This window comes from Trametes versicolor, assembly GCF_000271585.1.
Source record: "Trametes versicolor FP-101664 SS1 unplaced genomic scaffold TRAVEscaffold_5, whole genome shotgun sequence".
Taxonomy (NCBI): Eukaryota; Fungi; Basidiomycota; class Agaricomycetes; order Polyporales; family Polyporaceae; genus Trametes; species Trametes versicolor.
The window spans coordinates 1,581,382-1,593,165 of record NW_007360325.1 but is presented as its reverse complement, the minus strand read 5'-3'; the positions used below and the strand labels follow the sequence as shown (position 1 = coordinate 1,593,165).

Here is an 11,784-nt window from a genome sequence, read left to right as displayed (position 1 = left end):
ACCAGTTGCCAAGCAAGCAAGAAACCAGGACGACGCTGACCACTCGTTCACCCGGGGCGGCGGATAAAGCGTCCAGCAGAAGTTCCGCGTGGAATGTAATTTGCAGACGATGTGCCCGCTCATGATTCATCGCACGGCTCTCGTCGGAGGATGTCCAGCGCATGGCAACGGCCGCCTCCGTGCCTTGCGCCTCCAAGTCCGGACCCGATCATCACAATCCGCTTTGGCCCCGGCACGGTATAAAGCCAGGCGAGGGCCCGTCTCGAGGAGCCTCATTCTCCCCCCTTACACCAGCCAAGACCGGGTCTTGTCATTCTCTTTCAGGTTCTTCCGTTCTTCGTGAGTGTCGCGTTTTCTATGTTGGCTGAGAGTACGACTCTGACTCGCGTTCATGTCGCGTCCACAGGTCGCTGGCGTCTCACCCTCCTTTCTAACTTGTCGATCCAACCACACCCTTCGGTCCGCTCACACATATTCACCATGGTCTCCTTCAAGTCTTTCGCTCTGCTTTCCGTCTTCGCCACCCTTGCCGCGGCTGCGCCCGTGCGTCGGGAGGTCCCCCAAGGTAAGACCGCGCGTCTCCAGCGATGGCGTCATGACATCCTGACCGAACTTCCCAGAGCACTCCCACGAGGCTATCCTTCGGGCAGTCCGCACGACCCTGAACCTCAACAACCCCGCCAAAATCCAGGACCCCGTGTTCTCGCTGCTCGGTGACGCTGCCGCGAAGGCCGGTGCTGGAACCATCACCGTACGCACGCCCCGTTTCCCTAACAGTGAACCATACTAACTACTAGCGTTGTATCTAGGACCTCGCCTGCTTCCAGCAGGCCGTTGCCGACCAGGCCTTCACGAACGCGAAGGCGGCCAAGGACGTCGACGGCATGGTCAACGCGCTCATCTTCCGCGCGATCGAGCGCAACACCGGCGGCGTCGGCGTGAAGAGCGCGCTCTGCACGCAGACCGCGGTGAACCCCGAGATCGCGGCGCTCACGCAGCACCAGGACCCGGCGTCGGACGGCGCGGCGGCGACGAACAAGGCGATCACGCTCGAGCTCGCGAAGCAGATCGCGTCCGTCGGCGGGGACCCGCAGGACGCGATCAAGTCCGGCACGTTCGCGCCTGGGAGCAAGACCGACAACACCGGCAAGGGCAACTCGTGCGACGACGCGAACGATGCGGCGGGTTGCATCTTCACGCAGAACCTGCTCGTCGCCGACGCGACCGCGGACGAGATCACCGCCGCCGTGGCCGGTGTCTCCGCCAGCTCTGGCACCGCTACGTCCAGCTCGGGCACTGCTACGACCACTGACTGCGCGGAAGAGAGTGAGTGTTATTCATTCCAACCAGGTCACTACGGTGCTGACATTGTTTCAGCCGTCACCGTCACCGTGACTGCTACCGCCACTGCTGCTGCGTAAGTGTAGTCCACCATCCGAAGGAGGACGTCGGTACTTACCACGACGGCCACCATAGCGATGCTACCGCCACCTGCGCGCCCCCTAGTGAGTGTCCATCACATCTCATTATCTTAACACAGTCTGACCATCCTATCCAGGCTCGACGGTTACCGTCACTGTTACCCCCACGGCGACTGCCAAGGCTTAGAGAACGTACTTGACCCTACTTGGTGATGATTGCTGCTATACGGAAGGCTGCTGACGCCATACCTCCTTCCGGCGCCCACTTTTTTTTTTCTTCTCTCCTTCTATGGGTGTACCTTTGGCAGCAATGTGTGTATTCTTCCCTTTCATGGTCCGGGTGTTCTAGGTTGTATCGATATTTTTTGACTTGCTCGGTCTTTTTGCATGCTTGTACCTCGCTCTCTTGCAATTCCAAACCTCGAGCTTCGCGCTCTCCCGCAGTCCTTCAAGAGTGTGATAGTGTGCATAAACGGAGTTATTCGTCTAAACCATGTTCATGGTGCGTGCGGTGAATCTGAATGCCTCGCTCGCCGACCTGAGCGGTACTCGCGCCTCCGGCTCGGCGAAATCCCATGCCCGGAATCGCGTCGATCATCGAGCGCGGGGTAGTCGTGCCATGGTAATCCTCTTGACCTCCGCGTCCATCTTCGACCTCGACCTCGCATCCGCTGTGTCCCGGACTCTGCAAACATTGAGTCACTCGAGCGAAGAGGGCCGAGACTTACTACTTGAGACACTCCACATCCACGAGCATGTCCGACCGCGGGTATATCAACCTCATTCGCCACCTCGCGCGTCCGTCCTCCACCCTCTCGCTCGAGACTCTCCAAGCGTCCATCTCGCACTACCTCGCGCGCACGCCCGCACCCCTACCGGGTACTCCAACCCCTCTAGCTGCGGCTGTGCTCAGCAGTCCGCTCTTCCAGCCGTACACGCACGCGACCCTCTCCGCTCTCGCGCTCGCGTTCCGCCATGCCGTTCACCTACACGTCGGGGTGCTTAGAGAGGAAGCCGAGCGCAACCCCGGGGGGCTGCTTACACGCGGGGTTGATGTGCGGGGGGAACTTGCGCGCTGGGCTGGGGAGGTGAGAGCGGGCTTTACTGGGAGCGAGCCGTTGGTACGGCTCGCGGGCGCATCGGGGTTTCTGCTAGGACTCGAAGACTGGGACACGGAGTTGAAGATCAAGGAGAAGGAGAGGGGCGTGCGCGCGCAGGCAGAGGAGGAGGTCGTGCTAGCCTTGGCGGAGGTTGTGGACGAATACGCGCGGGAAGGGAGCGGGTGGGAGAAGGACTTCAGGAAAACGGTTGGGGCGAAGGGGGACGAAGGTATGCGAGCATGTTTATGCTTTCGAAGAGTCAGCATGATATTAACACCAGCCGTATAATGCGCGACAGATCCACTGGCACTCGCCGTGCTCCTGGCGTCTCATTGCACACAGTGCATTGCGGCAGAGCGCCTGCAAGCTCTCCAACTTTCCGTGAGTACTCCGCTAATTCCCCTTAACGTTCACTGAGCTCGGTTGGGCAGACTGTGATAGATGTCCTCATGAACACCATCGACCGATCCTTCTACAGTGGCGCGTTCTTGACCGGGGCATCCACGTCAATTAACGCTGATGCGCAGGGTAGGGTTGCAATATCGGTATGCATTCGCGTCTCATCAAAGTTAGCGAAATGTCTAATCGTTACCAGCCAACTTCCCCCTTCGCTCAAACCCTTCGCTCGATAGCAACTTCGCCATATATCGCCGCAATGTCCGCTCTCGCGCGGTTCATAGCACGTGCGCTCACGGTCCTCGTAGAGTCTCGCCGAGCGTCAGGTTGGGAGAGCATCGGGCGTACATTGCAGCGCCTCCAGATCCTGACCTCTACAGTCGAAAAGGACTGGCAAAGGTGTCCCCTCGCCCAAGTAACTAACGAAGAGGATCTTCCCGGTAAGCCATTGCGTCGAAAACAGGACGCAGCAAATTCTCATAAACTTCCACCCTAGATGGCGCAACGCGCGAGCTTGCGACGGCGACATGGTCAATGCTAAAGACACTCCTCTTCACCACCCTCATGATATCCCAATCTGTCCTCTCCGCGGTCGTGTTTGTTCCAGGCAGGCAAGCATCGCAGCGCCCGTCCTCGTCCGCTTCGCCACAGGCCATCGCTCTAACTGTCTTACATGTTCTCTCTCATCTGTCCTTCGTAATGCCGCAGTTAGGTGGGGTCGCTTCGACCTCGGAGGGTGGCCTGCCCGAGCTCAAACGCGCGTTTTACATGGCACTGGACGTGCTAGCTTCTAGCGAGGATGCTGCGGAGCGCTTCGTCTCCGAGCTGTGCCAGAGAGAAGGTCTGGCAGGCAAGGGCAAGGGTATGCTGTGACTCATAATTCTACCCTGCTCGGCGTTGGCTCTGAACTCGATTTCTTAGGCGTCGATACTCTTCCGCGGTCGCTCCTCGATGCACGCAAAGCGTTTGCGCTCGCGTGTGTCGAGCAGCTTGTCCCAAAGCTGTCCGAAGAGACTATACAGACACGAGTCTACCCTCTTTGTCATCCGTGCGTACATGATTGCCTCTTGCTGTAGATGGATAGTTTCTAATGATAGAGTGAATCAGACGTCTATGGGATTGCAGCCACAGGGAGACGTACGAATCTGCGCACTCGGTAATGCTCGCCATCTTCGCGGCGCACGCGCAAGCAGGTGCGCCGGGAGGTAGCGTTGCCTCAAGAGCACAACCAGCATTCGCAGAGAAGTTGGTCCCGATGTACGCGCAGTGTTTAGTCGAGGTGGGTCCCCCTTGCACTCTGCAATCCATGCGCGTTTGCTCATAATTGTTACAATAGAACTCGTCGGACGAGCGGCTAAGCACTACACAACTATGCATGGCTTACGCGGCACTCGTAAGGAGCGCGAACGCCTTTGGGGACGGCGATGACGAGAGCGCTGAAGGCGACTCCATGGCGTGGCTTTGCGTCGAGGTACTCCTAGATGCTATCCACCATACGGGCTCCGCTCCGTCAAATTTCCCAGAACCACCTCAGTCGTCTTCCTCTGCATCACCGGTTCCAGCCACGCACTCCGAGCACCTGCATCGCCTGCACCTCACGCTTATCGCGCTGGTTCCCTCAGTCTCACTCGCTCTTATGCCCCGCCTCATGCGAGAAGTCAAGGCGATCGTCCTCTCGTCTCCAGCGGGTGATCAGGCTGGGGGGAAACGCGAGGAGCTCGTGCAGGCTCTATTCAAGGCGATCTTGCAGGACGTCGGCGACGCGGAGAAGGAGTATGCGATTGGATGGTGGTTAGAGAATCGAGAATCGCTCGCTCGCTCGAGAGACAACTTGTTGCACAATTCACTGGAAACGGAGGGCACCATGGTGGCTCGATTGTGATACGCCACTTTCGACATCCATATACTGACATCTCACTGTTAGCGGTTACTAGCAGACAGGGATACCGGGATTGTGTATATCCTATATTTGCTAATAAACACCTTTCTGTTACTGTTACACCCCATAGTCCAAACCACGCCGATCTCCGGGAAGTTCGTCACTAGGATAAAACCTATGCGATTCCTACCTATCTTCGCTTTCATGATTCTACAGTCTTTCCTTCGGAAGCGGCCTGCGCGTTCAAGACTAAGTTCGCAGCCTCCGCCGAGCGGGGTTTGATAGTACATCGGTAGTCTTCAGGATAGCTAACCACACCTGGTCAGCATACGAGTTACATCTGCGGCGGGCTCGAGGACGTACGATACCAAGCCGTGCGACTGCCGCAGCTCAATCTTGACCGGTTGTCCCTGCTCGTCAAGCGGAGGCCCAAACTGGAAGACGTGCAGAGCGGAGGCGACCGTGATATACAACAGATCGTCTGCATAGTACCGTCCTGGGCACACTCTGTGAAGTCGCCGACTTGCTCAGTGCATGCTCGGCAGGGATTATTGCCCGAAGCACAGACTCGCCTTCTCCCGTATCCAAAAGAGAACGTGGACCCATCACGCGCTGTTGTGGTAATTCGCCCGTTGCGTATGAATCGTTCCGGCCTAAACTCTTCCGGAGAGTCGTACACCTCGGGGTCGTGGAGCATCGCCCTGACATCCACGCACAGATATGTAGCGTTTCGCGCAAGCGTTCAATGTCAACATCTTTGACTCACCAGGTGTTCGGTAAGATCATAGTGCCCGCAGGGATGAAGTAGCCGTTGTACACGTCGTCCTCAACGGTGCGGTGCGGGAGGGCGAGCGGTAGTACGACATGCCAGCGGAGCGCTTCCTTGATCAAGGCATTGATGTAGACCAGTTCTTTGCTGTCTTCAAAGTCTGGCAGACGATCAGGACCGACCACTCTGTCTAGCTCCGCGTGGGCCTTCGCCTGTACCTCCGGAAACCGAGACACCGCTAGGAACAACCCTAGTAGGGAATAAAACGTCTAGACGGGCAGAATTGTCAAGGGGAGCGCAGGGTGTGTTATGCGCGCTACTCACTGTGTCCGCTCCTGTCGGCATCGTAGTACGTAGTATGGTAAGTATGAAAGTATCACGCGTGATGATGGTGGTCAGAATATGTACCTTCGAACGCAGCCAGGCCGACGTTCTTGATGACATCTTCCTGGTACGTGTCCCCAACGTTATCCTGCTCTCCCAGAGCTTGCATTCTCGCTAACAACGCAGCTATCGCGCAAGGCTGATATTGGCCCTTATCCTGCACAGAGATGAGGAGTGAAAGGAGGCGGAACTAATGCACCGTCCACTTACATATGCAGCTTTCGCCTTAGCGAACGGAACCTCCTTCAAGTGCATGACTGCCGCCTTGCATTTAGCCAGAGCATATTGGAACCCTGCCCCAGGTACCCAACCCGGCAAATGGCGCAGGAAAGGAACGACGTCTACGGGATGCGTCCGGGTTGCGAGGTCAGTTGTGCAGCGCAGGGCCTCTTGCGCCATCCCGATGAGTTCCCCGTTTTCAACTCGGTTGGCGTCCAGACCGTACAGGACTTTCATGCTGATAGCTGAGAGGATACTATAGCTTTGACGTCATTTCGTGGTCTCGTGGCAGTAGTTGCGTCCACTCACAAACGAAGATGCTGTTTGGAATCCTGAGGAGAATCCAAAAGCCTTGCGAGTAGTTCATGCGCGAGACCCCGCTCCACATCGTGGTATCGGCTTAGTTGTCCTGGGTGTAAAACCTGCCAGAATGCGCGGCGATGGTCCCTCCACCATTGCCCGTATCTCATAACGCTAAATGCGATATCGTTTCCAATGCTGAAGCCGTTGATCAGACATCATAAAAAAAACTAGAAGGGCGCTGAAAGGTACTCACAGCGGGAGTAAGTGACTAGGGGTCCGATCGGACGTGTTTGCAGACCGCTTTTCTAGGATCTCTGTGGCTGCCCGCACGCTGCCGACTATGAGCACAGGCTTCCCCAGGATGTCCAAATATACAATTTCGCCTGTGATGTTATCAGCATTCAAGTTGCAGCTATATGATATGTACGCGCCGTGCTTTGAACACAGATCCCTGAAGCCAAGCCACTGTCTGAGTGACGGCATATCCAACAGGTTGCCAATAATGGGCAGTGGCCGTGGACCGGGAGGGAGAGGACGACCCCGCGTTCGAAGGCTCCATATCATGCGCTCCCGTATCTGTAATAAAATGAAGTACGTGAAGAATAGAGCAACGGCGAGACCAAGGGAATGCTCGAAGGGGCGGAGGGCATCCATAGTGGCGGCCGTCGCGATGGAGAGAAGGGTCTTGCTTCAGTGAACTGGCATCAGGCCATCCTATATGATCTGCACGCGCTGCTGCGAAGCGCTAATTAAGCCGTTAGCACTGAATTCTGACTAGTCCTCGATCAGTCGGAATGGTACAGAACCATACATAGCCGATGACCGGGCGGACCACAGGGCAATGCCCTCTTCTTTGATTGAATGCGCCGTAGATGCCCTCAGGTAAATGAACGTAAGACTGCAGGTGGGCACATGCCGTAGGTCTTGTGTCTGGAAGCCAAGCAAGGTTTAACCGTTTGTAGGGGCGGATGCCCCACACATCTATGGAGGTGTGAATATACACGCCCTGCCACATGATGAAGCTCCCGACGACCACGCATCTTGAACCAAGTCGAGCGACTGGTACAGACGGAGAGGCTAAGATCTATCCATCGGCGACGCTCGAGGTACAGCATGACCCAGTTTCGTAATCCCGGAGCGATAAACTCGATCCGAGGAATCACGACTCGCAGGAATACAGTCGCAGAGCACTTACATAACTAGGTGAGAGCTCCCGGCGCTCTTGAACGCACACGTGTGCTGCCAGAAGCACGAAAGTCTCTCTACGTGCCGACAAATAAGCATCTCATGCCCCGAAGACGAGAGAGCGGACTTGCTCTGAGAGTTGTTCTGACTTCATCCATAATTCGTGAGGACCCTACGAACTAATAACTAGCATCTTAACGGGCTCTGGAGTACGGATACTAGTCTGCGACTTACGAGAGTATCCCATTCGCTTGCTTGTGCTTGATAATGGAAGACGTGTAACACAGCCGCAAAAGTCATGTACGGAGCATCATGTGCTAGATGACGTCCTGACAGGCAGTGAGACGTCAGGAGCAGCATTGCGACTCATTACAAGCTCACCTTCAAGTTTCATATCCGAAGGCGAAGGTATACGCTCTACGGAAACCGATATCTAGATCAAACGTCATCTCGACCGAAACTAGGCCTTTGTGGACGGCTGGATCGTGCACCATCGCCTTAGACATCTGGACTGGCAGGTCTCAAGTACTCATTTAACGCATCGCTTTCGAGTGTGCAATGGGGTACGAACAACGGGTCGTAACATACCACCATGGGGCCTCTTTGATGATGGCATTGCCATAGACAAGTGTCCTAATCCTCAAGACCCAGCAAGTAACGGGGATCGAAATTCGTGTCAAGCTCAGCTTGAGCTTGCCTCTCCAAATCGAGGTCGAGCGATGGTGCTAACTTGCAACGTCGAAAAGGGCTACAATATGACTGCTCAGTTGTCAACCGGCTGAGTGGTTGTGTGTCGATCGAGTCGGCCCAAGCTTCAAGCTGGATGACGGGCAATGAGTACAGCTACGCTCGCCGTGTATGGAAGCGACGTACCCTCGATGCGACCATGCCGAGCTTCTTGACGCCAGGCTCACTCGTGACACGATTCGTGTACAAATTGTGCGATCTGTCCTATTTTTGATCGTGACGCAGTTTCTTCGCGTCTGCCGTCCTGCTCGCTGAAATGCGCGTGATCCGTGGATTGAAAACGGCAATCATCGGCTACGTTAAGTAGCTAAAGTCTATTGCCCATCTGAAACCCACGACGCCATAAAACATTGCCACTCAGCAGTAAGATAGCACTGAGCGGAGTACGTACCTCGCCAAGACGTCAAGCGTTCACCGCCCGACGTCAACCTATGTCACCGCCGCCGTCCCGAAGACAAATGGGTGCACGAATCCAACACCCTAGGTTATGCATAACGCCAGAGAACGCCAGGCACTAGAGTGGCACTAAGGGCAGGCCTGTGATCCTGCGTCTTCTCTTGCACTTCGCGCTGACAATAGGTGAACCTCGGCTTTCGTGCGAGAACGTGCGCATGTCTCCGCATGTTCCAGCGTACTTCTTCACTTCTTCGTGTTTTCGTGCCTACTCCGAGTCTCCGACGACCGCGGGGGAGCACTACGCCAGGCGTCTATGTCCAACGGCCCGCTATCGACGGGTGCGGTAAGGTTAAGGAAGACATGAAGCTGACTTCGAGATTCTCATGTCTCCGGAGGTCATGCCAGGCCCACATGGACGCGCTGTCTGATCCACGGAAGGGGCAAGTATCAGCCAGAGTATATATGCCATCCTCGTACCTCGTGGCATGCGAGCCCTTCTGACTCCTCCCCCTCCCCCTCCTTCCATCAGCCGTGCGCTACTGACTCCGGTCGCCTGTCTCTTGTCCTCCGCTCTTGACCTTTGACGACAATGTCTGCGGATAACAGCACGATTCTTGGTGTGGTTGTGTTCGCGCGCCATGGCGATCGCCAGGGGTTCTACCAGGATCCGCAGACGTACACGGCGTCCGCGACGGTGATCACGCCTTTGGGAGAGGTGAGCATCAATGCATATTGGCGTGTGTCCTTTTCATTCGCTGGGTCAGTCTCGTCTGCGATCGCCGCGCGCGACATGCACGCGAAACGCATATATCGTGGAGGTCAGGAGGAGAAGAGGAGAGGAGGCACAGGCGCCCATACAGAGATCGCCGCGCCTGTAGCACCTTCGAGTGCCGCACCATAATCCTGTTTCTGCATCCCATGTATGCGCAATATTCGTGAACTGACTTTTTCTTCGTGATAGCAACAAGAGTTCCAACTCGGCTCGCTGCTGCGCTCGCAGTACCTCGACCCGAGCTCGTCGACCTACATCCAAGGCATCGCGAACACGAGCACGCTCTTCCAGTCCAACCAGGTCATCGTGCGCGCGGACGCTGGCGGCGAGGGCGGCGTCATCTTCGACAGCGCGGTCGCCCTTACCCAGGGTCTGTGGCCGGTAACGTCAAACGCGAACACGACGCTTGCGAACGGCACGACCATCACGAGCCCTTTGAACGGGTACCAGTACGTTCCGAGTAAGTCTATTCGGTATCTCAACAATTGAGAGGTCGCTGCTAATCGCGATTTGTCGTATAGTCGAGTCGGTTGAGCCCGACCAGGATGTGTCGCTTGAAGGGTTCACATCGTGCAACGTACGCGCCCCTTCTACATAAGCTTGGATGCAGCGAAGCGTTTCTGACGAGCGCGTTCACCAGACCTTTGATGCCCACACCGCGGCGTTCTACAACTCCACTGTGTTCCAGCAGAAGCAGGCCGAGGTGGCTCAATTCTTGATTGACTTGAAGCCCTACATGGACAACCGCCCTGTTACTCTGCAGAACATGGTGAGCCGCTTTCGCCTATCTCACTCTTGAACGGGCATAGATATCTGATACCCAATATTTGCAGTGGAACGTACGTGCGGTGTATGCTGTCGAGTGCGACGCAAGACCTCTGATCGTACCCCACAATAGATCTTCGACTACATGAACGTGCAGTCCATCCACAATGCGACATTCGCGAACGCGCTCCCCGCAGGATACCTGGAGCAGGCGCGCGACCTCGCGAACTGGCACGAGTACAACGTCTTCAGCGACACATCTTCGACCGGCATCGGGAACAGTGAGTAGCTATCGTACACTGAATGAAAATGGATCGCTGACGTCGTCCCAATAGTCGCCTTCCGCACGATGCTGCCGTCTGTGCTGACTGCTATGCAGCGCATCGCCAACGCGTCTGACCCGCTCAAATTGCACTACTCCGCGATCGCCTACAAGCCGTTCCTGAGCTTGTTCAACATGACCGGCGTGAACGCCGACGGTGCTCTTCCTCCCACCATCGGTCTGTCCATCTCCCCATCACCCAAAAGCTCGCACTCACTTCCTCCCCACAGTGAATTACGCCGCAGGTGTCATCCTCGAGGTCCGCCAGCCTGCCGGCTCATCCGAGCCCGTCCTGCGCTTCACCTTCAAGAACGGCACCGACGACGCCTCCTTCCTCCCCTACCCCATGAGCTTCCCCGGCTGGAGCGGCAGCGCGGACCAGGACGTGCCGATGTCGACCTTCATCAACGCGTTCCAGCCCGCCGCGGTCAACACCACGCTCGACTGGTGCCACGTCTGCGGGCAGACGCAGGCGCGCGAGTGCGGCGCGCTCCTGGGGGCGAGCAGCTCGAACGTGCAGCTTGCGGCGCACCACGACAGGATCTCGCCGGTTGGGGCTGGGTTCTTGGGCGCGGGCCTGACGGTTGCGGTGTTCGCGATGGTGCTGGCGACTTTGGTGTTCTTGGGTTTCTTGTCGTTTACTCGCGGGAAGCGGCAGGGTGCGCGGAAGCCGGTCAAGAAGGACCATGTCGATCTGCCCTCTTCGGTGAGTATCTTCAATGGGGGACTGCTATATATCGTTCTGAGATTGACGGTTTGGCGCGCAGACGAACTCTATCTCGAAGGAATCGGCTTAAACCACTCAAAATGACACGATGTATACGCCGAATGACGTGGCTATGATCTGTACGAGCTTCTACGAGATGATGCGGTACTTGAACGGAAGGAATTGTCTATACCGTTTGTACGAATACTGGATGTACTACTTCAGATTCGGCCCATCTACAGCTTTGTATTCTTTCATAAAATGCATAGCTTGTTTTTTGTATCCGGAAATAAATTTTACGTCTTCAATATTACATCCGTACCCATACGTTCCTTTGGCTTAAGCCTTGCGTATCGTGGCCGAGTTCAGTCGCGTCGCGACGCGACGCGCCTACACGCGTGCAGTTGCGCGCACGTGCCT

The 11,784-nt window shown here is 56.3% G+C and overlaps 4 protein-coding genes across 4 annotated transcripts; 3 read left to right on the top strand and 1 right to left on the bottom strand.

The window, feature by feature from the left end:
* The first annotated feature begins 309 nt into the window (after positions 1-309).
* Positions 310-1,862, top strand: TRAVEDRAFT_147588 (uncharacterized protein). The gene is made up of 7 exons (XM_008039658.1): positions 310-339; positions 407-565; positions 621-751; positions 810-1,326; positions 1,378-1,417; positions 1,477-1,505; positions 1,559-1,862. Exons 2-7 carry the CDS (start codon positions 481-483, stop codon positions 1,606-1,608), a joined length of 852 nt encoding a protein of 283 aa, XP_008037849.1. The 5' UTR covers positions 310-339; positions 407-480; the 3' UTR covers positions 1,609-1,862.
* Positions 1,863-2,076: 214 nt separating this feature from the next.
* TRAVEDRAFT_147587 (uncharacterized protein) lies at positions 2,077-4,907 on the top strand. The gene is made up of 8 exons (XM_008039657.1): positions 2,077-2,750; positions 2,820-2,902; positions 2,953-3,066; positions 3,117-3,357; positions 3,414-3,779; positions 3,839-3,965; positions 4,025-4,196; positions 4,254-4,907. Exons 1-8 carry the CDS (start codon positions 2,177-2,179, stop codon positions 4,797-4,799), a joined length of 2,223 nt encoding a protein of 740 aa, XP_008037848.1. The 5' UTR covers positions 2,077-2,176; the 3' UTR covers positions 4,800-4,907.
* Positions 4,908-4,998: 91 nt separating this feature from the next.
* On the bottom strand, positions 4,999-7,035 carry TRAVEDRAFT_121624 (cytochrome P450; the record flags this gene model as incomplete). The annotated part of the gene is made up of 9 exons (XM_008039656.1): positions 4,999-5,104; positions 5,160-5,301; positions 5,361-5,497; positions 5,563-5,834; positions 5,890-5,900; positions 5,974-6,100; positions 6,160-6,424; positions 6,478-6,666; positions 6,725-7,035. 9 exons carry the CDS (start codon positions 7,033-7,035, stop codon positions 4,999-5,001), a joined length of 1,560 nt encoding a protein of 519 aa, XP_008037847.1.
* Positions 7,036-9,323: 2,288 nt separating this feature from the next.
* Positions 9,324-11,655, top strand: TRAVEDRAFT_71580 (phosphoglycerate mutase-like protein). The gene is made up of 9 exons (XM_008039655.1): positions 9,324-9,514; positions 9,761-10,031; positions 10,093-10,148; positions 10,212-10,340; positions 10,405-10,410; positions 10,470-10,617; positions 10,672-10,836; positions 10,889-11,364; positions 11,426-11,655. Exons 1-9 carry the CDS (start codon positions 9,389-9,391, stop codon positions 11,453-11,455), a joined length of 1,407 nt encoding a protein of 468 aa, XP_008037846.1. The 5' UTR covers positions 9,324-9,388; the 3' UTR covers positions 11,456-11,655.
* Positions 11,656-11,784: the final 129 nt, after the last annotated feature.